Source organism: Delphinus delphis, chromosome 6, assembly GCF_949987515.2.
Source record: "Delphinus delphis chromosome 6, mDelDel1.2, whole genome shotgun sequence".
Classification (NCBI taxonomy): domain Eukaryota; kingdom Metazoa; phylum Chordata; class Mammalia; order Artiodactyla; family Delphinidae; genus Delphinus; species Delphinus delphis.
The window spans coordinates 32,876,951-32,893,173 of record NC_082688.1 but is presented as its reverse complement, the minus strand read 5'-3'; the positions used below and the strand labels follow the sequence as shown (position 1 = coordinate 32,893,173).

General features: G+C 51.0%; 1 protein-coding gene across 1 annotated transcript in view; it reads left to right on the top strand.

The window, feature by feature from the left end:
- Positions 1-16,223, top strand: part of COL15A1 (collagen type XV alpha 1 chain) — a 102,682-nt gene that overhangs the window by 72,114 nt on the left and 14,345 nt on the right. Inside the window, exons 22-34 of the mRNA XM_060013363.1 lie at positions 304-339; positions 2,431-2,493; positions 4,886-4,954; positions 5,062-5,097; positions 8,148-8,201; positions 8,302-8,361; positions 9,851-9,919; positions 10,037-10,078; positions 12,616-12,661; positions 14,384-14,464; positions 14,884-14,933; positions 15,031-15,132; positions 16,037-16,181. Coding sequence (XP_059869346.1) covers positions 304-339; positions 2,431-2,493; positions 4,886-4,954; positions 5,062-5,097; positions 8,148-8,201; positions 8,302-8,361; positions 9,851-9,919; positions 10,037-10,078; positions 12,616-12,661; positions 14,384-14,464; positions 14,884-14,933; positions 15,031-15,132; positions 16,037-16,181 — 853 coding nt within the window. The remainder of the gene's footprint in view (positions 1-303; positions 340-2,430; positions 2,494-4,885; positions 4,955-5,061; positions 5,098-8,147; positions 8,202-8,301; positions 8,362-9,850; positions 9,920-10,036; positions 10,079-12,615; positions 12,662-14,383; positions 14,465-14,883; positions 14,934-15,030; positions 15,133-16,036; positions 16,182-16,223) is intronic.

Sequence of the window (16,223 nt, the reverse complement as noted above, 5' to 3'; positions counted from 1 at the left end):
GATGCTGAGTGATTTCACGGAAGAGGAGGGTGCGACTTAAAGTGCCGAGAGTCCTGGCTCGGGGGAGCAGAGGCTCCAGACTCCTGAGCAGCTCCTGACTCTGTGCTGACTAGTGTGTGACTGCACGGTTCCTTCCCCTCCCGGGCCGCGGCATCCTCTGCAAAATGGATCCTGAGCCCCACTGTGTGGGAACATGCTTGGGCCTTTGGAAGGTGCTGGAGGGAGTGGGCCCCTGAGGTACAGGTTCCTGTTGGCCTGGCAATGCTGCTCCTAACCTGCCTGCTTTGTCTGTCTGTGTCACAGGGCCCCGAGGGCATGCCTGGGCTGCCAGGATTTCAAGTGAGTAGCACAGTAGCCATCTTCCTTTGTGCCCCGAGGCTGTATGCATTCTGTTCCTTCCACCTGGAATACCGTTCCTCTCCATCTGCACAACTGACCTCTAGCGCCGTCTTGTTCATGTAGCCTTTCCTCATTGCCCCCATCTGGAGTGATCCTTCCCTCCTTTGAATCCCATAGGGCTTTATTTTCACCTCTGCTGTCGTTCTTTTCTGTCTTGAATAACAGTTATTTGTACCCTTATTGTTTTTTCCTGAACTGTACTGTGACCAGCTTGCAGGGGGTCAGGTCTTGTTCATCTCTTTCTAGCCCAGGGCAGCCAGAGCCAGAGCTGGAGTCGGTGGTTGGCTTCCTATAAATGAGTGGATGAATCAAGCATTTCAAATAGATAGAGTCCGAGTAGATAAAATCCCTGGAGAGAGAGGACGGTGGCGATGGAGGATGGAGAGAGGGGAATCATAGCCTGGAAGTCCAAAATTAATAGTCTGTGTGCACCACGCTATGGGGCTTCCACCATGGAAGGTGAAAATGCATTTCTGTGTAGCAAGTGATCAGTTTAGTCTAAAAGTTTGAGCCTGCACTGAAGCCCAAGGCTCCAGAGTGAAATCTGCACAATTTCTCCATACATTGCAGCTCTGAAACGCCTAATGCCAATGGTGACACGCGCTGCTTCCAGGATAAATGAACGAAATTTATCAAAAAATGTAATAGAGGGCTTCCCTGGTGGCGCAGTGGCTGAGAGTCCGCCTGCTGATGCAGGGGACACGGGTTCGTGCCCCAGTCCGGGAAGATCCCACATGCCGCGGAGCGGCTGGGCCCGTGAGCCATGGCCGCTGAGCCTGTGCGTCCGGAGCCTGTGCTCCGCAATGGGAGAGGCCACAACAGTGAGAGGCCCGTGTACAGCAAAAAAAAAAAAAAAGTAATAGAAACTTCTTGTTGATGGTAGAATTATAATGATCTCTTTTTCTTTTTTTAATACTTTTCTGAACTTCTACATTTTTTAAAAGGAGCATGTGCTATGCTGACACTAAAAATACATGGGAACTAGACATTAAAAAACAGGAAAGGGTGGCAGCCATGGAGAAGACCTCTTAATTAGGAAGAGAAGAGGCCAGAACTGTGAGCTTGAGCTCCACCCCACCTTGGCTGCTCCAAAGCCAGAGCATTTTCCAGACACATTTTTCTCTAAATGACGGGTTCTGTGTTCCCGAGGGAGCCCTAGGCTCCCCAGAAGAGCCTTTGGGACCACTTCAGGAGTAAGGAGGGGGCCAAGTAGGCAGGATCCAGGCCACTGCTGAGGCTCCATTTGATGTATTTTATACATTGGGCTTTTGTTTGACTTTACTTGAAAAAGGAGAATGAAAAGAGTTTCACTGCTAAAAAATAATAATAACAAATATTTGAAGGCCACTGCGTTAACCCAGAAGGTAGGGACTTGTGAAAAGGTAAATTGCAATAAAGTGTTGAACCTCTTTTTTAGGGGCAGACGTCTGGCAGTGTGAGTCATTGTCACAGATATTAAGTGTATGTTGGAGTTGAGACGAGGTCACCTCTGACCGGGTGTGCAGAATTTTGGTTCTGCAGAGGGAATGGCGGTGGCGGGCGGGTGAGGGGTGCAGAGAGGCTAAGGGGATAGGCTCGCCCCTGGTGGAGTGACAGGAGTGGAAGATGAGGCGCTGAGGCCGGCTGGGATCAGTTTGGGTGTCAGGCTAGGATGTTTGGATCCCATCCCGTAGGTAGTGGGGAGCCAGAGAAGGGGCAGGATTCATGGAGGGTGAATGATGGGGGCGGTGGGCTGCAGGACGGCCCCGAGGACCCATGGGTGAGCAGAGGCAGCAGGCAGTTTCAGTGGTGCCCATTGGAGGAAACCACAGTTCAAAGAGGAGTGGGGCCTCCAGGCCGCCTAACACTCAGTGCTGTCTTCTTTCCACCAGACCACAATTTCTAGACCACTTAATATTAGGAAAACATCGTGACTAATTGTGACTTCCACTGGCGCTCTGTGTTCTTTTACTTTTTGGAACAACAACTTTGTTTAGTTAAAGCATTTTAATCTTAACAAACCACCGAATACCCTCCAATGATTCCTTCTAGGGACCCAGAGGACCAAAAGGTGACACTGGTGTGCCTGGATTTCCAGGACTAAAAGGAGAACAGGTAAGAAGGGCCCAGCTATCTGGGTGGGATTGTGCTCTAGAACCTGGTAAATATTTCGAATGGGCTGAAAGTAGCTGTTAACTTTTTAAAAATTTGAGATATAACTCACACACCATAAAATTCACCCCTTTCAATTGTGAAATTCAGTGACTTTTAGTATATTCACCAGGTTGTGCAGCCATCACCACTACCTAATTCTAGAACATTTTCATCATGCCCAAAGAAACACTGTATCTAGTAGCAGTCACTCCCCGGCTGTTAACTTTCATGATCTCAAGGTTCTTCCAGGGTGAAGGTGGGGCGGGTGGAGAAGCAGATTTTCATCATAGTTTGGAAAGAGAACTCAACCCAACGCTCCCTTGAACGCTATGCTTTGTCTAACTGCCCGCGGGCACCTGCATTAGAGTGTGCACTCCCCGAGGGCAGGCACATCCACTTTCTTTTCTGTAGCTCCAGTACTTAGCACTGCGCCTGGTACACAAATGGCACTTAAAACATTTGTTGGATGAAAAGATGTATAAGTAATGAATACAATGATGCTAATATTTAGAAGTCATTATTTTATTAAACTATTATTAGTGTAAGCGGGGGCATTCCACACTTGGATGGCAGTCTTGGTCCAGAGGTTGTGGAATATTTAGCATGCAGAGCACTTCCTGAAAATTCCAAGGGCATTGAAATGACCTTTGTACCCTTCCACATTTGCCTCTTAGAATTAATTTCCCAGTTGGTTTTTATAGATAAGGGGAGAGTGACGTCCATAAATGGATTGCAGTTATTCTGGATTGGATTCATTTATTCATCCATCCATTTATATACTCATCCAGGTTACATCCATTCCCTAAGGTGTGCCAGCCAGTTTCCTATACTAGGCACTAGGGATAGAGAAATAAGATGTGAGGAACAGACATGCAGACAGCCAGCAGAGTGCATGGTCATTGCTGTAACAGGGGTCTGTATAAAGCCAGTGGGAGCAGCCCTGAGCCTGCCTTGGGGAGTCAAGGAGGGTGTGTGTCTCTAAGAGGAGGGAGCATTAGGCTACTCTCTTTCCTTCCTCCCCTCACCGTTTTCCACTAGCCCCATGGAGGGGGAGAGAGTCTCCAGTGTCTGTTGGGCCACAGTTCCAGGAGGTGGAGGGTTCAGTGTGCTGGGTCTGAGTTTAGCGTTACATGGGACCATGTCTTGGGATGCCTTTTGCTGCCACGGGCCTACAGAGATGGCGTGGGGTCAGGGCAGTTCTGGCTTGGGAGGAGGCCTGGTCAAGCAGGATTGGCTCTTGCTTTAAACGCTCTGTTTTCTATGTGGCGAGGCCGGGTGAATCTGGAGGGACCTACGTGCCATCTCTCCCCTAATCCCCTGCCCCTTTGAAAACTGGGAAGAGCGCCCAGGCAGGTCTGCTCTGATCCTCGCAGCCAACGCGCTTTCTCTCGCTCTGCCTCTAATGCTTTTGTGCTTGCTTCTTCTTGCTGCTGGCGTGCTCAGGACCGCTTTTCCTCACCAGCGAAGTGGTAAGATCCAAATACCGGGTGTGGGCTTGGGGGACGGAGAGGAGAGGCTGCTTGGCTTGCTTTGGCACCACTGCCTTGGCTGCTTCCAGCCCTGTTGAAGGGAGACTTTCGTGTGGTCCAGCCCAGTTCCCCAGGGGCTAGCATTGAAGTCTGGGGCCAGAGCCTTGAATGGTTCCTCTCCCTGGCCTTTTCTCTGGACATATATCTTCTTGGAAGCCTCCTGGGATAGCAGATGGCCCTGCTGAGCACAGGATTGGGGGCAGGATCCTGTGTCCCTGCCACCTGTCTACCCATCTCCCCTATTTCCCAGCAACTGAGATAACTTTGCCTGATCAAGTGAGCATTTGCACAGGAGCCTGGAGTTTGGAGGCAAAGTTTCACATGGAGACTCAGGGCCCCTGTGTTGGAGAGGCCTCCACTGCTCATGCTGTCATCACTTTCCCAATTTTAGATGTTTTAACAAGACTAAGGATTCTAGGTGGGAACAGATCTCAAGTCGAGTTGTTAGGAAAGCAAGCCACCAAATACATTAGGAACCAGAGGTTCTCAGGGGGTAGCCACACAGCCAGAGGTGGGACGGATCTTGTTGGGACTGATTCCTGGAGGGTTGAGAGTGGGGATGCTGATCTGGCAGCAGAGGGAGCCCCAGAGGGGCTTGCAGGACCCCAACCTGTGCTTTCGGACAGTAACTGATGGTACATGGAGCGAACAGTCCAGAGAACATTTAATGACTTAGGAGGCTATGCAGTATTCTAGCAAGAGGTCATTGTCGGGCAGTGGGGCTGGAGAGGCAGCGTGAAGGCCAGAGAAATCATGGCGATGAGCCTCTGGATAAGGCGGTGAGGCGGAGGCCCGGCTTCATCAAAAGGTTCTCTGAATTGCAGGGTGAGAAGGGAGAGCCGGGCGCCATCCTGACGGGGGATATTCCTCTGGAACGGCTGAGGGCCCGAAAGGTAACTATGTCACCAGATCCTGAAGGCACACATCTTCTACATCCTATCTTTGCTTCTGTCACAAACCGTGTGCATCTGAGTGACAAGTCCGTGTCTCCCTGTTTTAGGGTGAACCTGGAGAGCGTGGAGCCCCGGGACCGATGGTAAGCCAGAGCGTCTTGCCCCTGCATCTGGACTGGGGTTTGAAGCATTTATCGTACTTTGGCTCAACTAGATTGAGTTGTCCCAGCTGTGAAAATAAAAAGGATGTGGCAAAATGTATCTGTGTCAAGGGTAGGCTAACTGCAATTAAATAAAATCTCAGTGGTTCAGCACGATAGCAGCTTAGTTCTCACTTATGCAGAGTCCACTGTGGTGGTTCCCAGTTGGGCATCTCCCCTCCAGGCAGTGACTCTGGGACCCAGGATGCTTGCATCCTGTGACTCTGCCCTCTGGTGGATTCAGGGCCCCAATGGCATCTTCCAGCTGATAGGCTGAGGTTGGGGAGGGGAAAGAGACCATGGAAGATGATGTACTCCACTTCTGGCCAGACCTCTGATGCAGGAGGTGGGGGTGGAAGTGGGGGTGGGGATAGGTCTCAGAAATGTGGTTTAGCTGTGTGCCCAGAAGGAGAGGGCAAGTGGATGGTGGTGAGACCCACAGTTGTATGGGTCTTGCCAGCTAAAGATTGTCATTACCCAGGGAACCTGGGCCTTTTGGCTTCTGGTCTTGGGTCTGCTGCCCATTTGCTGTATGACCTCAAACAAGTCCTCTTCTCTCTCTGGGCTTTTGTCTTCCCATCTATAAGTGAGGGTATTGAATGAGTACTAGATGACATCATAGCGTCCTTCTTGCCTTACTGCTCCAGGAATCTATAATTTTGGGGGGCTGCTGAACAATTTTTAAGCTACCAGTTCTCTCCAGATGAACCCTAAACTTGTCCCTCGTATATTTCTTTCCAAAGAACAAAGAAAACTCAGAGAACATCCACCACGGGTCAGATAGTGATGCTTCAACACAGATCATCTCATTGCATTTTCACCACCCTAAGAGGCTAATGTCTGAACCCCCATTTTATAGACCGGGAAACCGAGGTTAAAGAGGTTAAGTAACTAGCCCACTGCCATACAGCTTGTTAGTGACACAGCAGGGATTTGAACCCAGCCTGTCAAACTCTGTGTCCAGGTTTTTCCCAGCACACCTCACTGCCTCCAGCTGACACCTTCATTCTTCTGAAACGTTTTGAGCTGGAGAACTGCACACTGGGGCTTGAATGCGGGGTTTGTTTGAGCTGGATCTCAGGCCTGGGGAGAAAGGACCTCACATTTCTCTAACAGGCATGTGTCCTTGATGAATGGCCCATAACCTCCAAGGTGCATCCTTCAAAGGACCTTCTAAAGCCTTTGGTCCCTTAAGTCAGGCAGAATGGATGCCCTAGAGAGGTGTCCTTGGCCCTAGCTTCAGGCTAAGGCAGACTGGGAGAGTCTTGTGTTAACCACTGGGTAACACTTACTAATACCCAGTATGGTGGGAAATACTAATTGTTAGCAATGGTGGCCGGCAAGCTGCTGCAGATGGCCAGGGTAGTTATTGCCACTGAAGCCCAGCTGTGCATAGCTTGCCAAGCACAGACAGTAAGGGGGCACCTTCTTGTAATTTGCATAAGGTGGCACATGGGCTGTCTATGGCCCTCATGACGAGTATAGCTTACCACACTAGAGCCTTGTTACTCGAAGTGTGGCCCATGGACCAGCATCATCAGCATCACCTGGGAGCTCTCTGGAACAGCAAAGCCTTATGCCCCACCCCGGATCCGCTGGATCCGCATTTTGATGAGATCCAGGTGACTTGCGCACAGTGATGTTTGAGAAGCCCTGCGCTAGAACGTACCGCCACGTGGCCTGTGGCCTGTTAACTCCTTGCATTTCTTTTCCTGAGAGTAACCTGGTCTGGGTACTTTACATACAGAGCCTGTCTCAACACAGTCTATTTGCCATTCTTCAGGGTAAGTCTGAATACAGACTTATATAGAGAGAGAGCAGAAAGAAGGGGCTTGATAGGCCCCAGGCTTAAACCAGTCATTCCCCTGGGAGACAGGACAGACCCAGTTACAAAACAGGAAAGGTGTCAACTGGAAGTAGAGCTTGTTCTGGGAAGAGGTGGTACATTGTATGCATCCTAGACACTGGAAGGCATGAGGGTTCCGGCAGGAGGTTGGAAAAGGGCAGTGGCTCTGGGAGCATGGGGACACAGGAAGCAAGTACTGGAATGCGGTCCATGGGCAGGGGCTCATCTGGAGAACTGGGGAGCCAGGCCAAGATTCTGGTCCTTAGGGACAGGTGGGAGCAAGTTAGGAACCAAATCCTGAAGCAGGTTATTGGGCTTGGCTGACATGAGGAGTGAAGCAGGACTGCATTATTCCAACGGGGGACATGGAGAACCCTGGGACATAAGACCTAAGGCAAAGGTCCACGTTCTGAGCTGACCCAGCACACGGCTACCTGGGAGCTAAGGCCAGGAGCTACTGACCTCTTGCTTCTTTGTTAGCTCTGACTGGCTGAGAGGGTTGGGTCCAGCGTCTGGACTGGGGTAGAGCCCTGCAGGAGGGACTGAGCAAGTGGGTCCAGCTGAGGACAGAGAGGCCAGGGGACAAAGGAGCCAGGCAGGTGGACATTTCATAACTTCTCCTTGCCCTCCATCCTCCTATTAGTGGTTCATTGTCACCACTACCCACAAAGGTAGGCTGGATGCCCCCCATCTCCCTAGCCCTTGAGTTTCTGTTCTTTCCTTTTTAATTGAAATATATTTTACATACAGCATTGTGTACATTTAAGGTGTCCATGTTGATTTGATACATTTATATATTGTAATACGATTGCTGTTGTGGAGATAGCAGCTCTCTCACATCACATAATTATCATTTCTTTTTTGTGGTTGGAATAAAGATCTAGACTCTTAGCAGTTTGAGGATGATAATATTAATACAGCGTGGCTGTCCATATTCACTATACCGTGCATTAGATCTCCAGGACCTAGCTGTCTACTAGTTGCAAGTTTGTACCTTAAACCTCACCTCTCCTATTCCCCCACCCTCCTACCCCTGGTAACCACCATCTTACTCTGTTTTTACAACTTTGGCTTTTTTAGATTCCACATATAAGTGACATCATACAGTATTTTTCTCTTTCTAATCTGGTATTTACTTTGCCTCCAGGGCCCCAAAGGACCACCAGGACACAAAGGAGAATTTGGCCTCCCTGGACGACCCGTAGGTGTTGGGGTTTCTCATATTGCATATGAGGGAGGACATGCGGGCCAGGCTGGCCTGTGGGCAGTGGGTTTACTAAGGCCTCTCCTGTGGGTTTCAGGGTCGCCCAGGACTGAATGGCCTCAAAGGCGCCAAAGGAGATCGAGGGGTCATGATGCCGGTAAGTGCCACACCAGAGGCCCAGCCCCATGCTGCCCCGGGGACGCGGCCCCAGAGCCAGTGTCCAGAGGAGGGGCGGACAAGTGCCAGGTCCAGTGAGCAGGGCTCGTGGACAGAATGCTCAGGAACGTTATTCTTCTTCCTCTACTGCCACTTCCAAAGATCCTCCAGCCCAACCCTGTCCTCCGGCTTGCTCTCAGGAGGTCCCTGCCACCAAATCCACCTTAGTGGAGCATAGGCTTCCTTGTCCAGACCCCAGAGGGAGGGTGGGAGAACACGATCTGGGCTTTCTCAAGAAGTCTGGTTTCAAATCCCAGGTCTTCTGACTCGGGTAATATCCCATCCTTCCTGGGTTACACAGTCCTGGGGGTTTCGCATGTTGCTGGGGGTGCTCGGTGAGCGCTCTTGAGAGAACACAGACGGTCGATCAGCTGTGTAGGCAGGGCCTCGCAAGATGACAGACACCGGAGCATCAACAGGGTCCCACGTCTGCAATAAGGAAGCCAGCATTTATTGAGCACCTACTGTGTACCAGACACTCTACAAAGTGCTTTTGAGGACAGGATCTCAGTCTTGATAGTAACTCTCCTAAGAGAAACTCAGTGGTGTTCTTGTTTTACACAGGAGGAAACTAGGGCCTGTACAAGTTAGTGACTCACTGAAGGTCCCCCATTTGCTGCATGCAAATGCAGCTCAAAGTGTGTTGCTGCTTCTGTTTGCACCCCATGGTCGCCGCTTTGTATGCCTAGAAATGCAGAAATGCAATCGTATTGAATCACTGGGCACCGACTCACTTGCCAAGCCTACCGGGGCTCCAGGTACAGCAGACACGGGTGCCTGCACTTGAGTGATCACATGGAGCTTCCTTGTGGGCCGGAGGCCTCTCACCTGTGGCCATAGCCTCCCCCTCCCCCTCCCCTCCTGCAGCTTCTGCTGCAGGTCCAGCTTGGGCTCCAGGCTTGGCGGAGCAAACATTGCACGGTGTCAAGGCCAGGCTGACCTGGCTCTGAAAGTGACTCTGCCATCTAACAGGAGTTGGCGTTTATTGTTACATTTATGAGGGGCTCTCCCAGGCACTGTATCCTGGGAAGGCCTCAGTCCACCCGCCGCTCCATATGAGAGATGCGTCGATAGAGGTGGTGGGCTCAGTATCCTCTGAGCACTGCTCTTGGGGTCAGAATCTGGCTTCCAGTCTCCATTCTGCCATGAATTGCTGTGTGGCCTTGAGCAGGTCACTTCCCCTCTCTGGCCCTCATTATGTCCGATTGTAAACCAGCGATGATACTTGCTCTGCTGTTGTGAAGATGCAGCGAGGCCACGGATATAGGTGTGCTCTGGGAAGAGACTGGCCTACCCATGGGAAGAGTTAGTTGGCTTTAGAGGACCCTCCTTTCCTCACTGTGTCTCCAAACCCTGGGGAAGTGTCCTGCAGCTGCCTCTGCATTCATAACAACCCGAACTCAGGGATGGCCTTTCTTTCCTCCCTCTAGGGCTCACCTGGCCTACCTGGTCCTCCAGGCCCCCCAGGACCACCTGGAGCTGTGATTAACATCAAAGGAGTAAGTTGGCAGTGGGGAGGTGGGGGAGACCTGAAGGAGGAGGGGGGGACAGACCCAGACCAGCCTAAGCTGGAGTCGGGTGCCCTGATTCCCTCCTCTCATTCTCACTTCCCACAGGCCGTCTTCCCAGTTCCAGTCCGGCCACACTGCAAAACTCCAGTAAGTAGCGTATAGTCACTGCCTTGGCAGTGAAAGGCTTTGGCATAGAAAGCAACTCAGAGAAGATGAGTTTTTGTCTTGAGCCCCTTCTGTCTGTCAGTGTCCTCTTTGATGTCTTCTATCACCTGCATATAGACCCTTGAGTGACTCGAGGTTTCTAGATAATAGATTGTGGCACTGAAATGTACTGGGTCTTCTAAGGGCACACATGTGGACAGAGTGTGTCTTTTAATGCAGTCAAAGAGCAGTGTCTTTTGTTAGCTTCGTGTTAGCATGTTAGCTTCATGCTTGGAGCAGTATGAGAAGCGGGGAAATAGACCCCTTAAAATACAGATGAGAATAAAAAGGCAATTCTAACCAGCGCTCTTTACATTGGGAGCTTTGGGCTAAAATCTATGACTGTCCTTTCTCAACTGTCATATTACTGCACAGCACACAACCCTGAGAGGAGGGACTTTCTCTTCCCCTTTGTAATGAGGAAACAAACTGTGACTCAGACAAGCTCACTGACTTGTCTAAGGTCACAGGACGGACAGAGCTGGGGCTATCATGCAGGTCCCCTGACCACCAGGCAGCAGGTACAGGCACCCCAAGGGGTCAGACTCGTGGCTGGTCGTCCAGCTGGTCAGTGCAGTGTCCCCGGGGTGTCACCCGTATTAGGTGTGGGGAAAACCAGGGAGGGTGGGCCTCTCCCCATGCACAGGCATTAGTCATGGAACTGTGCATAACTGTTCTCTCATTCATCCAACAAATATTTATCAAGGACTTACCAAGTGTCAAGTACAAGTGAAGGACCACAGGGGTGAACTAGACAGGCGTGGCCTCTGTTCTTGGGAGCTTGCAAATTACAGTTTAGAAGATTCTTTGAAGTGGGTTCTTAATTGATGCCTGTTGGAGGTGGTGATGAGACTTGGGTCAGAGGCTTTAAAATGACGCAGTTTGGCTGAGTGTTTGCCCAGACATCTGTCCATGTCTAAACTTTGAGACACCCAAGTCTGCATCCCATGGCCTGGGAACTCTGGCATGGAAGGCAGAGGATAGGACCCACTTGCGTAAGGTGACCAAGGGGCCTGCTGGCTCCCAGAACTACATGAGGGCAACAGCTAACCAGGTCACGTTTACATCAGTGGCCTGAAAGGAATCCTAAAACATCAGGGCTGGAGAGACCCTCCTGAGAGATGGCTGCCTCCCAGCCATAGAGAAGGGGAGACCTCAACCCAGAGAGGCAAGGTCCCACCGTGAGTTAGTGCCCGAAGCCCCTCCCAGCAAACATGATATCAGGCTTCAAATGAACCGGCCATGGGACAGTACTTGAAAAACTCAAGAGCGTTGTAAAAATGCTACTGCAATTACCGTGACCTGTGCTAGGACACTTTGCTGTGACCATGGCCTTTGGGGGTCATGCTGTTCCTTAAAATAAGCCAAAGATGAACTCAGAGCATTTTGGGTTTTGATTTCATGTTGCCTGTCTGGACACCATGCAGGCTGGGGCATGGATGTTTCTTGACCAGCTCTCAAAATGGACATTTGAAAAAGCAATGCTTCCTCTCACATCCAGCACTTCACAAGCCCCTTCTCATTTCAGCCCCTTTCTAATACCTTAACATTTTACCCTTAACAATCCACCCCTGGAGTGGAGCAACTTTATCAGCATAGCTGTCAGATATCAGCTGGGCACTGCTGCCTTTATCGTTAACTTAGAAATATTCTTCCTGGAAAATTCCTGTCCCCTCCCCTCATCTTCTCTTGGTGACCCCTGAGCATCTTGTGACCCTGCACCCAAAAGCATGGAGGGATCTGGTGTGAGAGGGATCATTCTGATTCTGCATGTTAACTGGGAAAAAGGTGAAGGTGGACTATTAAAAGCAGGGTGGCAGGTGGCTCTGTGTTAACAGACAAAGAAAAAAAGAAAGAAATGCAGGAATCTGGGGATGAACTGTGAAGGAATATTATCTTGAATAGCTTGGACTCCAGACCCCTGGCACTTAATGGGAAGTCTAGAATAACCCCCCAGTCTAATGATAACTCCCCTTTATTAATTAGCACCACCATCAACTCCTGTTCAGTGTGCTCATCTTTGATTACACATGGCAGCAAAGCTAATGGCTGGCCCAGCTTCGTGGCTTGAGTACATCACTTGCACGAGTGCTTGACCTCTCACATGAATCAATCCTGATTGATCAGAAGGGAGGGCTAGAACACTCACAGTTGACCAGACCAAAGTTGCCATGACTTTTTGTCTTAAAGCTTTGGGCTTTCCTTCTGCAGAGTTGTTCGGCCAGTAGGTCTCAGCCCAGCTCAGCTACATGATGCCCTCCCTGCCCCCACCTCCCGACCCTGCCCCACTTGAAGGCCTGGGATGCCTTGCATTGAGGGATACCGGGAAACTCAGGGCCTTTGGGGGCTACAACACCCAAGGAAGGCCTGACTCCATGACCTCACCCCTCGCCCCCAGGACAGGGGACTGTGTCTCCCTGTGCATGCAAGCACCAGAACAGGGTTGCAGTGTATGACCTTGGCTTTCTCTCTCTCTCTAGGTTGGTACCACGTATCCTGGAAATTCAGAACTCATCACTTTTCATGGTACACACTCTTGTCTTCACCTTGTTTCTCTGGGACATTTCCTGACCCTCCTATGTCTGCAGAGGTGGTTTCCAATTGTCCAGTGCTGGGTGTAGACTTGGTGGTCAGGAAGATCTGTCTGGGTGTCATGGGAAGGGTGGTAGCTGGACAAAGGCTGTGGGACTGGTCACCCGTCTCCCTATTCTGTGCATCTCGGCTGAGTCTCCTAGCTAGCAGGCTGCACTCCATTTTTCCATTCATGTTAGTTTGCTCATAACACATCCACTGATAGCTTCTCCTTGCCTGGTGCTATCCCATGCACTGGGCTGAGACAGATGGATCCCATGCTCTTCCTGTCACCCAGGCCCTTAGACTCTGCTGGGTGAAACTCTTTAAAAAGTCGTTACAATGCAATATGCCAAGAGCTAATGCAGGGGAGGCCGTGGGAGCTCAGAAGGCCTTTGCTTCAGAGCGTTCCTGGACCAGCAGCATCAGCACCTCCTGGAAGCTTGTTGGAAATGCAGAATCTCAGGCCTCATCACAGACCTGCTAGACCAGGAGCTGCATGTTCACAAGCTCCCTCTGAGGTGTATACACAGTGCAGTGTGAGACGCACTGGCTCTTAGTGATCAGTAAACATCAGCATGTTCATGGCCTGTAGGAGCTTATCTACCACACATTAGAGTGGGGATAGGCCAGGAGACGGGAGCCTGCAGGCAAGCAGTGACTCTGGTTCCCTGTCCCCACACACGCTGTCACACCATGTGTGCCCCTTTTGATTGAGAAGTCTGAACGCTTGCAGTTTAAACAGGGAAAGGCCTTTTTTTTTCCCCCGAGTACTGACCTCTGGCTTGGCTCTGTCACTCCTGGCCTGCTTAGGTGGTGGTGTCCCTGCTGGTATCTGGCTTCATGGGCTTTTGGTCACTTTTGGTGACAAAGTCCAGGCTGTTCTCAAACTGCTTGTTCAGATCCAATTCAAGGCTCTCCCTACCCCTGGTGCAAGGTGGACCTTGGGGAGGAGGTGGGGTGGAGCTCGATTTGCTTTCTTGGATCCCCAGTGTGTAGGCACACATTGGTCAGCTGATCTCTCTCGGGACCTGGGAACTCAAAGATCTAGTGTCCACCCACTCATCTAGGTGGGGAAAGGGGACTGCTTCCCTTCCCAAACTCTGTACTCCCAGGAGGCTTTCTCTGAGCCCCTCTCCCAGATAAAGAGGTTGCTTCTCACAAGTCCTGTGGGGAGTGGCGTACCGCACTTTGCGAGTGGAATACTTAGTAGCACCATTAGCTGTCCTCTGCGGCACTCCCGGAGAGTCCTCCCCTCCCCTTACACCACCGTGCTGCCCAGGCTTAGGTGGGATGGGACCGGGAGCTTGACTTGGTGTTGAGTCTCAGGCCACGTGTATGAAGCCGTCCAGGGGAGTTAATTGTAGCCTCTGCTGGGCTCCCATGATGCACTGCTGGCACCTTGAGGATGGTACTTATTCCATCCTGCCTCGCGCTACCCTCACTGTGTCTGTCTCCTTGAGAGCTTTCCGAGGTCAGGAATTGTGTCTGCTGCATCTACCTCTGCCTCTCCATCCTGTAGCAAAGGATTTTATACCCTCAATAGGCCTTTGTTGTTGAGTAGACTTAGCTCAAGGGGCTGAGTTTCAAATCTTGTCTCAAAAATGTTTTATATAGAATGAAGGTGATTTTCCACTCTTTTTTTTTTTTTTTTAATGTGTGTGTATTTGGTGGCAGGTGTTAAAGGAGAGAAAGGATCCTGGGGTCTTCCCGGCTCAAAAGGAGAAAAAGGCGACCAGGGGGCGCAGGGACCACCAGGTATCCCAACTCTTGTTCTGGATCTTGTCCTTGATTTTTGTTTCTGAGAAATCCAATTGAGCCAGTAAGTAAGGCTAATTACATTACCACCCTGTCCACAAGCTCTATGGAATTCCAGAGAGACCCAGTCATGGGCAACACGTGTGCAAGATTGAACTTTGTCAAGAGAGACTGGAAGTTCTGATCGTTCCAGCTTCATCTGCAGAACGAGGCCTGGAGAGGACCAGGGACAAGCCTAGGATGCCACAGGGTCACAGGATCTGAACTAGTGCTCGTTTCCAAGCCCAGTGCCCCCTCTGTCAGCTAAACCAACGTGGGGTCACTTCTGCTAGGAACTCATCATGGTTGCCAACTTGGAGGCTTTGGTGTTTGAATTTCTGAGATTGATTGTGGATTTTTAAAAAGCGTTTCTTTTTCAGGCCCTGCTGTGGATCCAACTTACCTGAGACATTTTCTGAACAGCTTGAAGGTGAGCATTTCTCAACATCTGGCCTGTGTTTCCAAGTTCTCAGACTTATGTCAGAGACTGGTTCATCTGACTCTTACTGGATGTTCTCTGCTTCCAGGGGGAGAACAGAGACAAGGGGATCAAAGGAGAAAAAGGAGACTCTGACAGCGGCTTCCCTGTGTCAGGGCCCCCGGGCCTGCCGGGAAGTCCAGGCCTGGAGGTGAGTAGCGACCCCTCCACACCCCTTCCTCGGGGAGTCACGGCGCTCCCTGAAGCCCCCCAGTGTGACGAGGCAGCTGGGAGCAAAGGCCAGTCACAGTACCACAGGCTGCAGGCAGGCCTTGGGCGTTGGCCTCTCTCCCCCATACTTGCTAATGGGTGGGGAGCCTGGCAGAGGCCACAGAGGAAAGGGAGCTAGCCAAGGCCACATGCACGCAGGTTGCTTCCAGGTAACCCACCACCGTGCCTTATTCACATCAGCGGTGGAAAACTCAGCACAAAGAGTTGTTAATGGTAAACACATCAGATAACAGAGGCAGAAGGGAAGGTGAGGGAGATGTTTTTAGGGGGCTATTTGATTCTTCTGAAATTTCATCAAAGAAGGAGCCTGTAGATCGGCTTGGTCTTCTTAGGATGAGAAGTTTCTCCAGATCACAAAAGAGAAGTTCAAATTATGCCTCCACTGAGACTATGATCAGATCATTGACCCTCAGGGACCAGGAGCAAATTCTGGACCTGGAACTCGCCATGAGCATAGACCGAGCAAAGCCAGGAGACCAGGGTTCTCCTTCCAGCTCTGCTGCTGATTTGCTTTGGGACCTCGGGCAAGCCCTGCCCCTCTCTAGGCCTCTGTTTCTCCATCTATGAAATGCCGAGGCTGGACTAGATGAGCTCCAGGGGCCCTTCTGAGTCCAGGGCTCCCTAGGTTTCTCTGCTGTCATTCAACGTAACGACTGGGCCACCGCTCTTTAGGTCTTCCACCTCCTGGCTTGTGCCAGGACTGAGGATGATGATAACAATAGAGGATGTTTACTGACTTCTTATCAATGTCCTAACAAAAAGAACAGATGGGACTTCTAGTGACTAATGGTGCTTTCTCTCTTCTGTTACTGTGCACTTGACAGGGCCAGAAAGGGGAGACCATCATCGGGCCCCAGGGACCCCCAGGTGCTCCTGGCCTGCCTGGGCCACCTGGCTTTGGGAGACCTGGTTCCCCTGGGCCACAGGGACCCCCGGGGCCACCAGGACCTCCGGCTATCCTAGGAGCAGGTCAGTACTGCAAGTGGTGCCCAGCGTCACCACACCTGGGTG